The 20,900-nt window shown below is 37.2% G+C and overlaps 1 protein-coding gene across 3 annotated transcripts in view; it reads right to left on the reverse strand.

Annotated features, from left to right (window-relative positions):
- Positions 1-20,900, reverse strand: part of sez6b (seizure related 6 homolog b) — a 181,053-nt gene that overhangs the window by 55,404 nt on the left and 104,749 nt on the right. For all 3 annotated transcript variants that reach the window (XM_059514371.1, XM_059514370.1, XM_059514372.1), the window contains exon 4: positions 7,205-7,394. In XM_059514371.1, coding sequence (XP_059370354.1) covers positions 7,205-7,394 — 190 coding nt within the window. The remainder of the gene's footprint in view (positions 1-7,204; positions 7,395-20,900) is intronic.

Genomic DNA, 20,900 nt, shown 5'->3' on the forward strand with positions numbered 1-20,900 from the left:
CGACTCCCTAATCGGGTGAGAAAGGTGACATACTGTGTACAGAGTGTCAGGTCACATAAACTTAAAACGATAAAGGCACTTCTAAAACTGAGAAAGGAAAGAATTACAGCTCTCTTCTTCGAATAAAATGTGCAATTCTATGGGACTCAGAGTGGTACCATCTCTTTCTGTAGACCCACTGACTCTTTAAATGCTAAAGCAATTTCCCACAGAGAAGCGGAGGAAGGAGAGTGTTTGATGCTTAATTGTGGAGCCTTTTCATTGCAAAATCTCCTTTGCTCTTTTTTTTATTTCATGAATGGCCCTATTTTCATCTATCAATCTCCATGGCCTTGCTCACACCTGCAGCATTGTTCGCTCTTAAGGCTGTTCTTAGAAATGACCTGACATGACTCTTCTTACTGTGTCAGTCCAGGTCTTTTTTTTTTTTTTGGACGACTCATGTTGAGAGGGCAGGATTCATTAACCTGTCAACCTCTCAAAAGAGGCAGCTCATTACGTGGAAATTAATTAGCTATTCTCTCAGAGTCGGTGTGTCCATCCATAATCAGATCTGTTTCATCTTGAATGCCTGTCTACTGAAAATATTTTCACTTTTTTTCTGCACCAGACAAGGTGAACCTAGGGATCAAACAGAATGGAATATCAAAGCACCATTGTCTTCCAGAACAGAAAAAGAATCGGGGAATTGAATGATCTATGACACCGTATAGACACAGAAGAGTTTGAATTGTTTAATTTTGTTTTACAGCTATTCCGACTCACCTATAACACGGTCAAGCTCACCCAGAGATCCATTAAAACTGGTTTTACTTTCATCTAGCACTCTATAAACCACAAGGGCGGAACTGAAATAAAATCTGGATGTGGTGAGCTCCAGATCCTTTGGGATTCGGGCCTCGGCCCAATGCCGCACAGGCGGGCAGGGTCAGAAGGAAAGAGAGGTGTGTGAATGAGTCAAGGCAGGGCATGTCTAGACGTATAAAACTACCACATACTCATCTATCACAGAAATCCAGTCTGTCAATGTACGACAGCATTTACAGTGCCTCCATGAAGCCCTTGCTGACAAATAAGGTCAAAGGACGACTTACACAGCGTATAAGATTGTGTCATAAAATGCCTGGATTTAGACTTTACGGTCAAGCAGCAAATAGTAAAACTTTGACCATGTTGAGAGTACAGATCTCCCGAGGGGTTTGAGAGATATTGACCCAATACTAGTGTGACATTGCCAGTTACAACCGACTGCCTCAAGTATAGCTCTTTAACTTTAACTAGGTGTGACCTAATCAGACCTAAATGTATTTTCTGGCAGTTTGTCTTTAAAATCAGACACAGATAACCTCAAAATTGTTATAATATAATAGATAACCTCTTTGTCAGCAAGACAGTAAGTTATAATTTGTAATTCAAATGCTGTTCTTATGAACTTTCTATTCGCTGAAGAATCGGGGGGCACTGTTTACACAAAAATATTAAGCAGTACATCTGTATTTAACATTGATAATACAAAGAAATGTTTCTTGAGCCCCAAATAAGCATATTAGAGAGATTACTGAAGGATCATGTGATGCTGAGGATTTCACTTTGCTATTACAGGAATAAATTGCATATAAAAATACAACAGAAATTTAGTAAACTGTATTGATATTTCACAATATTACTGTTTTTATTGGATTTTTGTTAAAGGGGTCATGAACTGAGGAATTAAAATTCCCTTGAGGTCATTGTGCTACAAAAAAATCCTGTAAGTTTCAGAACTCAAAACATTCTCTAAACAGTCTAAAACAGCTTATATTGAAGTCAATCTGCCAAAATGACAGGTTGTGGAATGTAGTACTTTATGATGTAATAGTGTGGCTAAACTCCACCTCCTCAGCAGATGAATAAAGCCTGCTTCTACACTCACCTAAAGGATTATTAGGAACACCTGTTCAATTTCTCATTAATGCAATTATCTAATCAACCAATCACATGGCAGTTGCTTCAATGCATCAAAAGGGAAAAACATTCAGTATGCGGCAGTCCTGTGGGCGAAAATGCCTTGTTGATGCTAGAGGTCAGAGGGGAATGGGCCGAGTGATTCAAGCTGATAGAAGAGCAACTTTGACTGAAATAACCACTCGTTACAACCGAGGTATGCAGCAAAGCATTTGTGAAGCCACAACACGCACAACCTTGAGGCGGATGGGCTACAACAGCAGAAGACCCCACCGGGTACCACTCATCTCCACTACAAATAGGAAAAAGAGGCTACAATTTGCACGAGCTCACCAAAATTGGACAGTTGAAGACTGGAAAAATGTTGACTGGTCTGATGAGTCTCGATTTCTGTTGAGACATTCAAATGGTAGAGTCAGAATTTGGCGTAAACAGAATGAGAACATGGATCCATCATGCCTTGTTACCACTGTGCAGTCTTGTGGTGGTGGTGTAATGGTGTGGGGGATGTTTTCTTGGCACACTTTAGGCCCCTTAGTGCCAACTGGGCATCGTTTAAATGCCGAGGCCTAACTGAGCATTGTTTCTGACCATGTCCATCCCTTTATGACCACCATGTACCCATCCTCTGATGCCCTGGATGTGCCTCCCACAAATCTCCATCAACTGCAAGATGCTATCCTATCAATATGGGCCAACATTTCTAAAGAATGGTTTCAGCACCTTGTTGAATCAGTGCCACGTAGAATTAAGGCAGTTCTGAAGGTGAAAGGGGGTCAAACACAGTATTATTATGGTGTTCCTAATAATCCTTTAGGTGAGTGTATATCACTGCCTGTCTACCCCCGCCCCCTGATTCACGGATGTAGTAGGTAAAAAAAACGAAAGAGGAAAATGCAGGTCTATGCAAAAAAGTTTATTTTGAATGAAGTTCCAAACCGCTTCAGTAAGAACTTGGTCCTTTGTTCTCTTCATTTTACTGCAGATTCATTTACAAACAAGGCACAATTCGATGCAGGATTTTCAGAAAGATTGAAACTAAGAAACCATGCTGTGCCGACTATATTGGATCTGACAGTAATGTCACAACACAGAAGTGTGAGTAACTGTTTTTATTACGTGGTCACCAGGGACTGAAATTAACTTTTAAGTTACCAACCATTCATAACTTCTACTAGCCAAAAAAAAAAAATGAGGCTGAGGCTGTCTACACTAAATGTGACAAAGCGACCATTGCAAATCATTTTGTGTCGGAACTAGGGGTGTGCGATATTGACAAAAAAAAATCTCTATATTTTCTGAAATGTTATCGATAAAGATAAATAGATATTATTTTGCTTAGTGTGTTAATGTGCTGATATCTTAAGACAGTGGACAGCTGACTCTTAAAGTTTTTGATATATTTCATATTCTCTGTGGTCAGTTCACAGCAGTGAAAGAAATGAATCTTTTCCACTAAATCATGCAGTGAAGAAATTAATGAGTGAACATGACTTCCAAAAAGTAACCCGCCAAATTGTCTAGTGATTTGACAGCGTTATCCGCCACAGCTGATTTTTACCCGCATTTGGCAGGTTGATGGGTGTTGGTTTCAAACCCTGGTGGTCACTATAGCTTTGTCTCTTCTAACAGATCGTTTGATATGTTCTGAGTATTTATGCGTTTTTAACCTAAATCACAGCAGCGTCTATCAGTGAAGGAAGTAGGCTGTCAAACATACACAAGAGTTAACCAATCACAGCAGAGTGGGAATTTACTTCTAGTCTAGACTCTACAATCCATCACGCATTCAGACAGAGCGTTCTGATGAGGGGGGTTAAAAACAGGACAGAAAATAGACTATTACTTCTAAATTATTATTTGTTTGTTACAGAAGTAAAAATCTTGAAAAAAAAAAGGTTCATGACCATTTAAAAAATGTATCCAGGGTGAGCATAAGAGACTTTTAAAAACAGCTAAATTTTGATCAGCAGTGTATCTGGAGGAAGACATAATTTTATTTTCTTTATTTTATTAGTAAAGTATAATGCATTTTGCATGATTAACACTCACAATTAACTGATTGTTACTTCCAAAGACAATCAATAATACAAATTTCTAAATGCTGACATCCAAATATGCTAATAACATTAGCATTGCTAGTGCTATGCATTTTCCATCAATAAATCATCAAATCTTTTCATGTAGTGATAGTGGAAAAAACATTTTGTTTCTACTATTTTGTTCATAAAAAAAACAAAAACAAAAAAATAACAGTCAATGATTTTACCAAAGCCTTAAAAAAAAAAAAAAAGTTTTTCTTCAAAAAGTTACATACCAACTGGCCAGGAACGCTTTTTTTTACTTGCATGTGGTGCTTGGTGAGAGTGAATTTTGGCAGAACGAGAGTGCAAAGAAAGTAACAGACAAAAAAAAAGCAAGAATTGGAGCCCTGCATCGGCTGAGGATGTGTGTCAGTGGGTGAGAGCTTGTATCTCAGCAGGTGATCCTTCGGCCTGCAGGGTTAATCACCTCTGGGAGGGGCGAGTATGGCGAGCGGCAGGGTGGAGGATATTACAGCAGCTTCCTCAGCCATCACCTCACACAGCAGCTCGCCATGCACGGCTAGGCTCAGCCCAGATCAGCCGACTTTATCATGGCTTAACTACACAACTGAGCTCTTACCGGGGCAGGACTAAGATCCTCAGCTCATAATACCTTGCTAAAGCATTCGCCAAATCAGTTTACCCACAACACATGCATATGCATACAGATGTGCTTCCACTGTCGCATGAGAGTGACATTATCTGAAGCTTGTGGCATTTGAGCGGTGGTGCGGCGAAGCCTCCATTTCTAACTCCACTCCATCAGTCCTGCCTTGTTTCTGTTTAACCTTTATCCAGACACAAGGGGGGGGGGGGGGGCGAGTGTCCTTTCATTGTGATCTGAATTATTGAGAGGTCTAAATGTTTAATGTGCATGATGAAGGTTCCCATTTAGAGAATCTGTCATCCGTCAAACAGTACAGCTTGCTGAACCTACAGACAGGACTGGTGTGTTAGAGGTATAGTAGAAAATAGCGTTGCTATAGACACATGACAAGAGATCAAAGTTAAATGCACTATAAAAGAGTTTGATGTGTTTATACTCTAATGCTCACAACACAAAGCCTTGGAAAAAGCTGAGGAAATCAAATGGAGATACAGGCTCATCAATCTCGAAACACAGCCAATTTTTTAAAGAAACGACCTTGTTAAAAAAAAACTGATATTTGAACAAAAACATCCAGAAGTGTTATTCCCTTACATGTAGAAAAATCAAGTGGACTATCATTTTATTTTGTAGCTCAATGAGGATCATTCTCTCTATAACCTCAATATGTTGAAGTACAAGGCCGTAGGTTTGGTTTTAACATCAGTAGAAACATCAGTTGTTGTTTTTTTTATAAAAGTTCTTGCACAGTATGTTCATGCTAAACTTTTTAATCATGACAAGCGGCAAAAAGGACAGACATCCTCTAAAGTCATACTGCAGATTTGAGTGAAAAGACCAAAATTTTATTAAATATTTTAATTATTGTGAATTGTTTAAATGCTTTATTTATTATTCTATAAATTAATATTGGAATTATTATAAATATTATAAATTGCAAATTATACACTTTAAATCTAAAAACCTTAAAATCAGCTGTATATTCATGCTATTTGAATATGCAAATGTAAATAATTGACACTGCTGTTTGGTATTAATATTTGGCCTTTATTGCAGAATTGTTATTATTAACTAAAACTACTAAAATATTTTTGGTTACTGAAATATGTAGCTAAAATGAAATTAGATGAAAAATGAAAGTTAAAGTAATATAATTACTAAAACTAAAGCTGAAATATACATAAAACTAATAAATAAATACTAAATAAAAAATTACTAAATTACTAAATTACTGAAACTGCAAATACAAAAATAAAATAAAAGCTAATTGAAATATTAATAAATACTAAAATTATATAAAAATAATACTAAAATAACACTACTTAGATATTTGGCATTTACAGTATTTGGCATGTAATATCTTGACATGCTACTATATACAAATATACATGAGATTTGGGAGTTTTGCCAAAAGGGAAAATAATTATGGTCAGGTTCTGATCACCATCTATCTTTATTATCTGAAAAAGAGCAGCATGAACATTCTGTTAAACTACTACTTTTGTCATCTACAAAAGAAAATCACTCACACGGGTTCAAAATAACAACAGGTTGAGTAAATACAGTAATCATACCATTTTTGTTCAACCCTAAATCTACAGCAATTCTGCACCATATATTTACACAAGATCTCAATCCCTGCTTGATTCCTTTCCTTCCTTGTTTGCCATTATATCAATGTCAATATACCAGTGGCAAAATTAGCTGTCCTTGTATGTGCACATGCACCCAACAAAACAGCTGGCGAACATTAAATTGAACCGGAAACAGGGGGAGCAGGGCCTTCAGAGCGAAGTAATTGGAAGTTTTGTAAAGAAACAGAAAGCCTTTATGAAATATATATGCTGTCTGGCTCCTGCGGATGATTGCTGTAAGTCTAATAGAGGGAATGTACGGCTTCTTTTCTAAGAAAGCTGAACACCACTGATTACCCCCCACACACTCATAAAGACAGAGAGAGAGAAAGAGGGAGTGGAGTGTAAACGACTTTCTTATTCAAAAGGCATATTAAGGAGGATGTGCAGAAAATGATATTACTCGACTGCAAACCCGCCACAGTTCATTAGCTCACAGAAACAAAAGAGTTTGCCTGCATGTATACAGTCATTTGTCATTTTATCGCTCCACGTAACAAACCAGAAAGCGGTGCTGTGCGGGGCAGGGCACATCAGCACTCCGAAACCTTTTCTGTTGTGCCGATCTCCCCTTGATGACTCTGTCAAAAGACTATTAGCAGAGAATTATCCAAGTCATTCTCTGATGTAATTATGCAGCCTATTGACAGCAGCTGTCATTTTCAGGCTAACATGAGCATATTATGTTGACATGAGATAACAAGGAATGTTTCCCCTTCAGTGCACAGAGAGTATCTCCTAATAGAAAGCAATGATTGAGAGCTCCCTACTCCCAGAGTCCTAATCGTTCGTGCCAATCTAATCAGTGAGTGTACACTCATAAACAGGTTTGTCTAGAGCGCTGGCTCCGTGCCAGCCGGAGACACTGGCGCAAGTGCAATTAGCAGGAAGTAGATGAAGCAGATGTTTAGAGGTTGACGTGTAGGACGGCTCACCTTGGTAACGCAGCATCAAGGAGCTGGACTGCGTCTGCCGGCTGCGGAAGTGGATGGAGATTTGGTTGCTCCAGCTTCGTACCACCAGACCTTTCAGTAAGATGGACTCGTTGGCCAGGACAGAAGGTTCCCGGCCGCCCAGGTCTTCAAATCTGACCACGTCGCCCTCTCCCAGGCTCACGTTCATTACCTTAATGTTAAGAGAGATAAGAAGAAAGAGAGCAGAGACCAAGTTAAAGAACATATGAAAACTTAGTGAGCTTTGTAGCTTTGAACTTGTCGTAGAAATAGGTGTTTCTTCAGCTACGGGCCATGTAGACGCTTTATCAGCTTTTCCAACAGTGGACATACAAACATCAACAGGGAATTGTCAATTTTTTTTTCTCCCGCCTGAAAGTCATGAATATTCCCACAATAGTATTTCCCACCTCTGTTTCAAATGTGACTCATGCAATCAGAAGCACTTAAGTCATTTAATAGGGTCTTTAAAAATATGTATGAGTGTTTAAACGTGGAAAACTTTGGACAATACACAAAACAAGAAGGACAGATTAACAGTACATTGATGGACAAAACATTTTTGGAAAAAAATGCTAGACTCCTTTGTCTTGCTATGACTAATTCCATAGCATTTCAAATATCTGGTATTGTTAGTTAGTACTTAGTAGTAGTAGTATTTAGTTAGTGAGTATAGCTTTGTTAACTAATCGCCATCCATCTTCATTTACTGATAAAGAGCAACATGAACATTCTGATTAAAGCTCTTCTTTTTTGTTCTACTGAAGAAAGAAAGTATTTTGGGTTCAGAATGACAATAGATTGAGTATTGAATGAGAAATTGTAATTGAGTAAATAGATTGATATTATTAAAATTTTTTTTACATGTTGCTTTCATTAATATATATATATATATAGAAATATTAGATACAAAAAAGTAAAAGTAAAGTACAAAAAAACTAAAAAGTAATACAAACAACAACATCAACAACAACAAAAAAATACTAAAAATTATTTTATAAAAAATCTAAATGCTAATTCAAAATAGATACTATAATAGTATATAAAAAATACTAAAATATCACCATCTTAAATACACCAAAAATCATAATATTTTCACACTATTTGATACAATTACAGCATGACTGGAAATGCTGAAAGATTACAGGCTGACTAACAATATTTATTTATTGTTTACTTATTTAATCTCATTTCATCTCATTTTAGACTGTTGACTGTTGTCTCACTGGTACACAAGTAGCATAGAGGTAACAAGTAACTCCATTTTTGTCTTCCATTACTCTGTTAAATGTCTGCAATATCATAGCAAGAGAGTACACAAGTAACTTAGAGTACAGTAACTTAGAAGTTAGTTATACTAACTTAGAGGGAAAAACATTATTAGGGCCTAAACTGTTCAGTGTGGTGGAAATTACACAATACATAGAATTTTTTTTTTGACTTGTAATATTGAAACTTTTATAGAATTATAGGTTTTATATATATATATATATATATATATATATATATATATATATATATATATATATATAAATATTTAAATTAACATAAAAATCTCCAGCAATTTAAAAGTGCCTCCCCCCACTGTTTTAAACGTGACTCATGCAATCAGAAGCACTTAAGTCATTTAATAGGTTCTTTAAATATGTAGGAGTGTTTAAACGTGGAAAACTTTGGAAAATACACAAAACCAGAAGGACAGATTGACGTGTTTTCGGATATGCAGAGGTGGCAGTGGGGTGACACATTCTGCCACACCAACTGCACTCATAATGCTTTTGGCCTGTCTGTCTGCCAAGCTGCATGGTAATTGCACCACGGGCAATCTCCTGTCTGCTGAAGCCAGCATGCATATCCTCACCTGTCACTAATAGAAAGCCACAGCCGCCCATTAGTTCTCGTTCTGCCCGTCTACCACTTTAGACAACACATGCAACAACTGCATGAGCCAATATCCAATACTGCAGCGTGGGTGGAAGTCGTGACATGGAGCGAAGTAAAATAGTGGGAGTCTGAGGAATAATTACAATCATGCTGAACAAAAAAGTCAGACCTATTCAACTAGCGTGCCATCGCGAAACTGTGCCATTGTGGCTGATCTGGGATCAGTTGGGATGCGCCCTTTGCGCTCTCTCAGGTCATGAAAGTGTCTTTAATCAAATGCAGGAAAATGAGTCTGACCTAAGTAGGGACCTTGCCTACACGCAGACGTGACGACAGGTTAATGAGGCCTCGCACACATCGCCCTCAATCTAGACACCCGTAGCTCCTTGCAACAGGAAGACACCGCAAACTCTCAACTCAAATTAATGCCACTGTCTGTAGTCTACCATCAGGAAAGTTTTACAAAAAGCACAAAAATTTTAATTCGTCCACTGTGAACAATGAGGATTGAATTTAAATAGGGATTGTGGAAACGCTCTTAGAGGCCCCTGAGTGCTGTGAAGGCAACAGGTGACAACCTGATGATGTGTACTACAGAATAAATTCACGCTTAATAAAGCCGGAGCTGCAATGTGCTGAAGCAGTCTATAAAACAAAAGTGCATTACAAAGTAATCACATTACACTAAAAGCCCTTGGATAATAAAATGTTTCCAGAATATTGCTCGCCATAATCCAATTTGCGTTGGCACTGGGCCCGACTGTCTACCCCACGCATGTAATCCCTCGCATAAACACGACTGTCAGTCAGATGCAGACGTTGGCGTGTAAATGCGCATCCGCTGTGTCATTCAGGGTCAGTGTTGATTAAAATATTTGCCGCTTTTTACACAGAATACAACAGGTTCAGAATAAAGTGAAATTACGTCAATTATCCCAGCCATCCCAGCATGCCCAGAGGCCAGTGAAAAGGGGGAAACAGGAAGCATGGTGTTTTTTGTCCCAAATACAAAAAAAAAAAAAAAAACTTAAAGGGACAGTACATCCAAATTTACATTTGTACAGACCACAGTCAATCTTAAAATTATATTATTTGTCAATATTACTTTCTCTCACTAGAAGATTGCAGCAATTTAACAGAGCAATGGAAGACAAAAATGGAAATTGAAGTACCATCAAATTAGTGTTGTCATTAATCGTTATTAATCGCGATTAATCGTATCCCAAATAAAAGTTTGTGTTTACATAATATATGCGTGTACTGTGTCTATTTACTATGTATATATAAATGTACACATGCATGTATATTTAAGGAAAATATATAAATATAATATTAATTAGATATAAATTTAAAACGTATACATGTAAATATTTTGTTAATATATGCATGTATGTGTGTGCATTTATATATACATAATAAATACACGCACACATATTATGTAAACGCAAACTTTTATTTTGGATCCAATTAATCGCAGTTTATTGTTTGACAGCACCAGGTTTATTTGATCTGACATACAATAAAACAATAATATTGTGAAATTGTGAATATTGATTTTATTTTACAAATGGATATTCAAATTTAAAATAACTGTTGTCTATTTCATACCTCTGAAGTTTCAGTGATATTCTTGCAAAACACCTCAGACAAGTTGTCAGGAAGCAAAAGAGTGTCGCTGCATTAAAACCAGTCGCTCAGCGTGGTTCTACACACCATGCGGATTAATCTAAATACAGTTGTCACTACCTGAATTTTTGGGGGAATAAACATGTATCTAAAATGGGTTGTTACTCCTGTAAACAACTGAATTTAGCTTGTAGAGTGGGATTTAGGATTAAGCAGAGAAGTGACAATCGTATTTAGCTGCAGAGTGTGTACATGGCCTAAGAGAGACATACTGATACAGTCACTGTATCAGCCCTCTGAGGGCAGGCGTATGGTTAATTAATCTGGAAATGCATGCTGTGTCACAGTAACAGAGAATTAGCAGAAAACCCCTCCAGCTATGTCTGAGTTTAAAAAAGGGCTCCTGCTCTCCTGCCATCCTGTGTTGCACTGAATCTGATTTCCTGTTTACAGCAATACAGAATTCAGAATAATTGAGGTGACACCTCATAAATAAACAAGCTTAATCTGCAGGTGATATGAGTCACCTTTTCAGATCTGAGTGAGTAAAAAAAAGCAAAAAAAGGGACAGAGTCACAGCCGTGGTCTAGTGGGTCAGGAAATCCTGTGGTGCTCACAGGGTTCGTATCCTGAATCTTTGCCACTGTCCTAGCAAAAAAAAAAACAAACAAAGCCCATAAACAAACAAAACATAATGAGATAAGATAAAGGGATAGAAAGAGTGAAGGAAAGAGGAGTGATGCCCATGTGCTCAGCTCTTTTAGTAGGTGTGTGTCCAGCAGTGCTTCTTTAATCATCTCTGATTCCTCAAAGCTTTTTCTCTGTTCTCCAACACACGCATGACCTCTCTCTAGTACAGTGTAAATGCCTGATTTACAAACAAATACCAGACATATTCCAGGTCAAGGACCATTCTTTGAAACAGGTGCCTTTTCCTGTCAGCCCCTCCTGACTTCAACTTGTCCTTGAAAAGATATAATCCTGAAAGGACAATAATAAAGGCACACAACTTTCATCATGAATAATATAGTGTTATAAGATACATGTAATAAGATTGTGAAGAAAAAAATGAATGAATTAATTAATTCTATTGCATTATATAGTGTAAATAAATTGCATATATGTGAACTAGGACCACAAAACCAGTCATAAGGGTGAATAAATAAGCTTTCCATTGATGTATGGTTTGTTAGGATAGGACAATATTTGACTGAGATACAACAATTTGAAAATCTGGAATCTGAGGGTGCAAAAAAATCGAAATATTGAGAAAATCGCCTTTAAAGTTGTCCAGATGAAGTTCTTAGCAATGCATATTACTAATCAAAAATTAATCTTTTATATATTTACAGTGGGAAATTTACAAAATATCTTTACTTAATATCGTAATGATTTTTGGCATTAAAGAAAAATTTATCATTTTGACTCATATAATGTATCATTGGCTATTGCTACAAATTTTTATAATCATTCATAAATGTATAAATCTTCAAGGATCTTCAAATGTATTAATTATATTTATACAATTAATTATATTTATGCTACAACAGATTATGGTTTTGAACAAATGTTACTCTTCTGACCTTTATTCACTGAAAAAAAATGTATCATAAATGTATTAAGCAGCACAACTGTTTTCAATATGGAAAATAATCAAATCAAATCAGCATATAAGGATCATTTGTCACTGAAGACTGGAGTAATGGCTGCTAAGAATTCAGCTTTGCATCACAGGAATAAATTACATTCAAACAGAAAACAGTTACTTTAAACTGTAATAATTTTTCACAGTATTTCAGCTTTTACTGTATTTTTAAACAAACAAATGCAGCCTAGGTGAGCATAAGATATTTTAAAAACATTTTTAATAATTGTACTGACCCTAAACTTTTGAACAGTAGTAATGTATCTAGAATATAACAGAAATTGAATTATAGTAATGAAAAAGATACTAGATTTTTGTTGATGTTGTCAGAAATATGTCTAACTTGAACAAATATTAAAAGTTGCCAATATCTATTAATTATTATTAGCAGAAATAACCCCGAAACTCTAAAACTCAACAACTGCTCAATTTTTTCAGTGCAAAATAAAATCCAACTATGCTAAACTCACTGCAACTCCCCTCATCCAGGTGTGCCACTACAAAAGATGCCACGCTACAGATGCCAAGCTACAACAAATGCCACATTGAGGCATTTCTCAACTGACAATCTCAGTACAGTGTGAGCCATTCACTTCTATGCACATCACTGCTTATGTGGGTCACACACGCCTCAAGCTCTCCCTACATGAAGGACAGCAGATGACAATACTGATCTGATATAGAGTGGTCACCAACTGCATTTGCTCACTCTCTCTCTTCCATTGCCAAGCAAGTTAGTACTACTATGAACCCATCAGACTTTATAACAGCAGAGCTTGATGCGGATTGTTTGGATTTGATTGATGTGTTAGTGTATTCTGCAAATTCTCATGGAGCTTCTCTTTTATGCAAATCCAAGTCATGTAAAAGTCGAACAGTCCCTCGTGTCACTGTATAAGAATAGAAAAAGCCCAAAAGCCCCGCTATTTCTTTCTGTTTCTGCTCTGTTCTTCTCTTGCATTCCCATGGCTCCATTTCTCTGGGATAACAGGAAGGATGGAAATCTCCTCTAATTAGCAGGGTCCATTCCTCTTGAGCCGAGAGAGATGGGTTGGGAAGGGTACGCTCTTGTATTTGGGCTGCTAATTAGAGCCTGTAATTAAGAGCAAACAGGAAATGATGTAGTACTCGTACACCGGTACAGATCTGGGCCATAGGTGCGGACGAGTTGAAACGGGCAGGAGAGACACAGGGTCATCTGGAGAGATCAGGGCACTGGTGCTATATTTAGGAGTGCCTCGAGTGTTGAAGAGAAGAAATGAAGAGACCCATCTGTGCCATCTGGAGGGGCCATACCTAGGCAATCCATTTGACAGCCGTGCGAAAATTCGCAGATGGACTCCGGCTCTGAAGGCCCTTATCTTGCTCACCTCTCCCCTCGCACATTACCCAGGGAAGACGAGCGTCATCCGGCATGTGGACCATTGTGCCACAAATGATCAGAAACGTCCTCCACGTGTCATTTGCTCGACCTTCCTCACTGAAGCACCATATCGGAGCCGGTGACGAAATAAAGAGGAACCCTGAGATTAACGTTCACTGACAGGCTGAGACTTTTGTCATGCTGGACAAAGACGACACTCATTATTTTCAATTCTATTTGAGCACCTGAATAATCCACTATGAATAGGCCCTGTGAATACTGATATTATTAACAAGATGTAAGGACAGACTGAGCACAGAACCCAAGAGCACAGAAATGCTCTCATTACCTGGAGGAAAGAAATGTCACAAATGACATCTCTTTAATGTCTCAATTGTTTCTCCTAGACAGAAACGGGATTTCATAGAGAGCAAGTGAGACTTGCGTAAATCTCCTGCTTCTTAAGAGTAAAAGACCACAGTCTCAAATGCACCTTCTTTACCATTACTGTGTCAAAAAGAGTGAATGTGATATTAGAAAGATAATATGTGTTCCCAATTATTTTCCAAATTAAATAACCTGTCTATAGATATGTTAACCTGTACAATCATTTTCTTCTGTGGAACATAAGAGAAGCTATTTTGAGAATATTTTGTCAATACAATGTACTGTATGTTTCAAAGAAGAAAGGAAAAACTATTGCTGTAGATAAAATAATTGCCATTATACTCATGATTTCCAACCAGTCTTTAATATCAAAATTAAAAATCAATCCATTCACTTCCATTCACTCACAACCAGAGGTCACCCGCTCACTACATGGACTCTTGCACCACACTAACTGTTGAACACAGCTCCCATCATCCATTGCACTAATTACACACATACAGCTGAAGAAAGTGATTACACACACACAGCTGTATGCACTGATTGCAAACAGATGTAACCCATCACACATTCACTATATAACACTCACTTAGATCACTTTCAAATACCGAGTATTGTTCTGCACATATCCCACTCCTAGCAATAGCTGTGATACATAAGCTTTTTCCATGTTAGTTTCTAGTTTTTGTAGTCTTGTTTCAGTTTCTAGTTTTCATAGTTCAGTCTTTTTCTTGCCTTGCCCTGTTACTCGTGTTTTGACCTTTTTGTTCTGGATACTGGATTACCCCTCTTGCTTAGCCCTCTGGATATTGTACGCTCATTGAAAACCCACGCATTCCCTAGGATTACTCTTGTGTCTTGCCCTCTATATACCTATTTGCCAGTGTTTGACCCATGCCTGTTATGACCATGTCTCTGTCCAATAAAAGCTTGCACATGGATCCGCACCCCTCACGTCTCGTCAGCTCCCACGTTACACTTGGACCTAGGTTTCAAAGTCTCTGTTTAATTTAAAAGTTCAATTTTAAAAGCCAGGCATTTCATTCATCCATTTTCCATCATTCAATCAACCATCTTTACATATCCTGAGAAATTTTAGGAGAAACAACTGGGACAAAGTTGACTTTTACATTTATCACTTAAAAAAACTATTCATTAAAGTTGTAATGAAACAGAAGCAGCATATTTTACATATTGAAATGTGTCGAAAAAGCAAAAAATATAGAGTGGTTTTATTCGTTTTTTTGTTTGTATGTGTAGATTTTGAGATGTATGGATGGATTTTTGAGATTTTGGGCATTGCACTAAAATATGGCAAAAGTTGAGATTATTAGAGAAGTCCTTAATACCTCACCACAGAGAAGTCTGGCATTTTCAGCGGAAGTTATTACAATTACAAATGACCAGGTTATTATATGTACATATAATATACATATATATATACATATATATATATATATATGCATTCATTTATTAATCACAGTGAGATAAATAACAAGCATTTAGATAACAGATCTAATCAGAGCGAATTTTCATGTCGTGCCAACTTTAAGTTTCCCGAGCTATGAAGGAGCAATCACTCTCCAATAATATTTCCTTATAGGTACTACCGCTGAAATAACCCAGCCTGCATCAAATTCAAATGCAAATGTGCAATACAGCTTGGTAACACATTTGCTGTCACCTAATGATTTTCTTTGCAATGAAAAAAGAAAACAGACTATATAAGTCATAACAGGCTTCTATTGTATTGACCATTCAGCCCTGCCACTAAGGGTGTCTTCATGCTTGTAATATGTGCATCATGCTTATGTCACAGACTTTATCAGCATTCAATTACCCTGCTGTTGTTCTCAACATGTGGGAGGAACAAAGAGTCGTCGGGGGGGGGAATGACGCTGGCCTTCCTACCAACAGGGCATTCACACACTCTCCATGTCTGCGCTTATCTCGTTTTAACATTCACCTCAGCCAGTCTCTTTTTCATTATCACTACAATCCCCTCGCACGCCGCACCAGAAATTGGTTTTATGCGACACAGCTGAATAACGGCAGGGAAATTGCAGAGGAAGACAAATCTTGACAACATGAAAACAAGGGCAGGGTTATGGAAAAAAATGAGTATAAATTAAGGGTGTGTAAAGGGTGGGTGGCCTATTATGGAAGTTGAATAATGATTTTAGAAACAGAAAGATGAAGGCAGAGTTCATTTGGATACAGTTCTGAGCAGAGTTGAGGATCTTTTCAATTAGAGATGGAGGAAATTTCCGATTCTGCTGTTGAAGTTGTCTCCGGAGACATTACTCAGCAAGAAAAGTAGTTCACACAGCAATTTTTCTTTCATTTAAAAATATTTTCCCTCTAAAGTTTCCCTGAAGATTAATCATCCTCTTATCGTTTTGCTCCAGGTGCTTCATTTATTCAAAACAACCACAGTGTGATTTGGGTTAAGCTGATATAAACACAAGTACAGAATTTCATAGTCGGCATCTTTTTCCTTCTGTTCACGCCTACGCTGCCCATCATTTCACCACAAAATAAGGGAACGAAACAATCTCAATATTACGGTATTTTTCAGCTTCATGTCAAGAACAATTGTCAAAACCAAGCACATTCTGACAGTCACTTTCACAAGGCACAAAGAAAATCCACTGAAATGTGCTGCTTGCATTATTCCCAACATATCAATTAAAGATTATTCTTGTTTGCATTAAGAAACCATTAAAATCCATATTGAACATGCAACACACATCAGTAACTCCTCTTTTGTTTATGCAATATACAAGAAAAATAGTCAGAGCGTCTCACAAAAACAAGTCAAAGCTGACATTTCACTGAAATATTGATTTTCTTTCTCCATTAGGTTTGTCTGTTTGAGCGAAAAGGGAATATTTATAATAATGACACTAGCTGGTGGACTGTCATCTGTTCTTCTTACCAAATGTGTTGAGAAAAGCTTCATAAACTATCTGTCATCTCTTTTGAATTAAGTGGCCAGTCCCTAGTGTGTTGTTATACTGTATGTGGTAGCAATGTTTATGTCTGAACAGCATCTGTCTAACTTTGTTTCACCCTCATTACAATTATATTTTAATAAGTTAAAAGTAATAAATGTTGGTTAAATTAAAACTGGTAGTCTAATATTCCTAGTTTCATTCATTGGAGAAGACAGAAAATAACACAAACGTTTCTAGGCCTTACAATAGTAAACATCAGCTATAGAGCTCACCTTGAGCCCTGGATGTTTGGTCTGGGCTTCCTGATGATAATAGGAAGGACCAATAGACACATTGACGAAAAGAGTGGCGTGCAATGAAAAATACCTGGTGGGACTGTTGTGATACTCTTCAGAAAAACAAAATCTAATCTCCAAACAAATTTCACATTGATCCTACGGAACAAGATACCAATCTGGCATGACAATCTGCACTAAACTTCACTACAATGAAATCAATCCTCTGTTGTACTTAATCCAAGACAAGCAGTCAGCAAGCTGTGCAAATTCACCAACCATCCTCCCCCCAAAAAGTTATTCCTAAAACCAAAAACCTTGCATTAAGCAAAATTATATATTAATATTAGGGTGCGCCGTTCATACGGGACACGTCCCAGTCAGTATTTTAATAATGCCTAAAATATCCAGGTTTTGGCTATTTGCACTGTGCAGGTTGATTGTTTTGTAACATTCATGAGAGCTATAAAGAGCAGAGCAGATGGCTCTTTATGCTTTCGAATCGCTTTCACGTGTTCGTTCGTTTGACTTGAAGCATTGTGGCGCACTTTTTTTTTTGGATTTGTGCGCAGCAATGATTCAAGTCAATCGAACGAATAAACACGTGCGCATATTTGCACCGCTTTGATCGTTCCCTCTAGATCTCACCTTCTCACACGCAGCCCCACGATTGGTCGATTATGTACAATACCTGCATGTTATTGGTCAAACTGCTCTGGAAGTTTTAGGCAATATTAAAATCCTGGCTGGGACGTGTCCCGTATGAACGGAGCATATGGCCACCCTAATTAATGTATATCTTATATGGCATATATTATAAGATAACCTAATAAAAAAAAGAAAAAAAGAAATTAATGCTTTTATTCAGCAAGGATACATTTAAAATGAAGGCCTTTACATTGTTACCAAACAATTCTATTTGATGTATTCTTTTCAACAAAGAGAAAACGTTCTCTCAGGTTCCTCAAAAATATTAAGCAGCAGAACTGTTTTCAACAGATAATAAATGTAATCTTTTTTTTTTTTTTTTTACTTTTTGTTACAAATTATACCATCAGCATTGTAATTTGAGTGAGATGCAGGAAAACAAAATAAAATAAAAAAGTTATCAGGTGTAGAATCATTTCATTTTACACAGAGCTTTTATTTCTATTATATGTTTGTTTGTATAATGCAGTATTTATTGTACCAAACTAAATTAACCCCATTGTGGCTTTTAACATACCTTTAAAATAAATAAAATACATTATTCAGTCTAAAATTCAGTTTCTACCTGTCACTTACAGGACATTCAGTCTTCAGTATTCAGATTTATACAAACACGTAGGGCTCATCAGTCTTCATTGTATCTTTCCCCCATTGCTTTTCATTAATCAAAAGCCTAAGAGTTTCTTTTTGTAAAATGGATTGAATAATGAACTGATGTCCCATTTCTCTTTCTCGCTTTTGCACTTCTTCCTTCTTGTCTAAATTTCCTCTCACTGAGCAATTCACTGTCTGTGGCTGAGTGAGCATGCCTAGATGTGCATTTTAAAGGGTAAAGGGAAAATTGAGGCTGAAATCTTTCAAAAGATGACCTCTGGGAGTCTGGGGGCAGAGCGAGGCGTGAGATGGGGAGAGCCCTCGCAACAGAATAAATCAAAGGGAGCTGAGAGGGCTGCAGAGAGCTGATAGCTGACCTGCCGAGGCCAAATAACCAAAAAAATTAAAAAACACATACACACACATAATCACAGACACAAACACACACACCTGAAAAGCTTCTAAAGTACAGCACTGCACTCTCCACATCTAAAAACCCTGCCTCAGCCACCCTGGACAAACTTCAAATCCCTCACAACAATAACACGCAACAAAAGAGACCTGCAAGAGAGGCTGCAGGCCTGATGATGAGTAATGGACTCCCTCATCTCGCTCTTCATATTACTCTTTCTATCTATCTCTCTCTCACTCTGTCTCACTTTTACTTTTCACTCGCTCCATTTCTATTTCTCTCTCTAGACTGAAGTAGCTTTATTGACATGGTAACAAAGCTTCACATTCCCAAGGTATTAATATTATATATACATACACTTTTGCTTTCTCAGAGGAAAGAAAATACAAGACAAACCGAAACAAACCAAGTAGTGAAAAATTTGATCTTGACTAGTGTGTAAATCTATTGTATATACATACTAAGAATTCATTTTTTATTTCTTTTATGTATTTTCATGTCTGTCTCATTTATAAATATATAGTTTATTAATGTAAATATACACTTCTGTAACACATACACTCTTAAGAATAAAGTTTTATATTGGCATCAGTGACTCTATGAAGAACATCTCTCCCCATCTCTCTCCCTCCCACTATACACTATATATTCAGTTTAACATACTGCCTATCTCTCTCGCCCTCGCTCTCACTATATCCTGCCTTTGGTCTGACAGTAGGGACTCGGTGGCACAAGGTGGAGCTGGTATGGAGCAGAGCCAGAACTCACAGCTGCTTCATGGGCTGCAGAGATTAGAGACGTTTAATGAAACCAGATCTAAGTCAGACACTTAGCTGATATGACAGACGCCCGATGTCCCCTGCCAACTCATCCCTATAAATCTATCATCAAAGAGCAGACAAGTGGGTCAGTGGTGAGCGTGACGACTGGAATGGGAAGCTGCAGTGAACCCTTCAGAGCTGGAGGCGAGATTTATGTACTTTCATGCGCCTTTGTAAACTATCAATTCTCATTTAGGCAGCACAGTAGATATAGATCTGTTATAGAAATGTCACCTTTCGCCAAGGTCATATCTAATATTGAGGTCTAGTTCTAGGTTATTCTGTCATCATTTACTCACCCTGTATAAGTTTTTTTTTCTTCTGTTGAACACAAAAGAAGATATTTTGGTGAATGTTGTTATTCCAACAGTTAGAACTATCCCTTTAATTGTCTAATGTCTAATTATTAGAAAAATAAATTTTTTTAAAATAAAATGCAGTTTTGTTGGTCTTACAACCTACAACCAAATCACAACTGTGCCAAACTTCAGAAAAACAGCATGACTGAGAGAGGGAAATTTCATACAACAATTTAGTAACCTAAAGTGAGCAGCCCGGAAAATGGAGTGCAGTTGGAGGAAAACAAAACTAGAGGTATTTCATTTTGCTTGGTGGGAAAGTAACCTATCCTACAGAAAAGCATTTAAAACTGCTAGATCTGATTACTTTTCGTCTCTTTTAGAAGAAAACAAACATAACCCCAAGTATTTATTCAATACAGTGGCTAAATTAACTAAAAATAAATCATCAACAAGTGTTGACATTTCCCAACAGCACAGCAGTAATGACTTTATGAACTACTTTACTTCTAAGATCGATACTTTTAGAGATTCAGTTGTAAACATGCAGCCATCAGCTACAGTATCGCATCAGACAGTGCACTATAGACCCCCTGAGGAACAGTTCCACTCATTCTCTACTATAGGAGAGGAAGAATTGTTTAAACTTGTTAAATCATCTAAACCAACAACATGTATATTAGACCCTATTCCATCTAAGCTCCTAA

Source organism: Carassius carassius, chromosome 28, assembly GCF_963082965.1.
Source record: "Carassius carassius chromosome 28, fCarCar2.1, whole genome shotgun sequence".
NCBI classification, from domain to species: domain Eukaryota; kingdom Metazoa; phylum Chordata; class Actinopteri; order Cypriniformes; family Cyprinidae; genus Carassius; species Carassius carassius.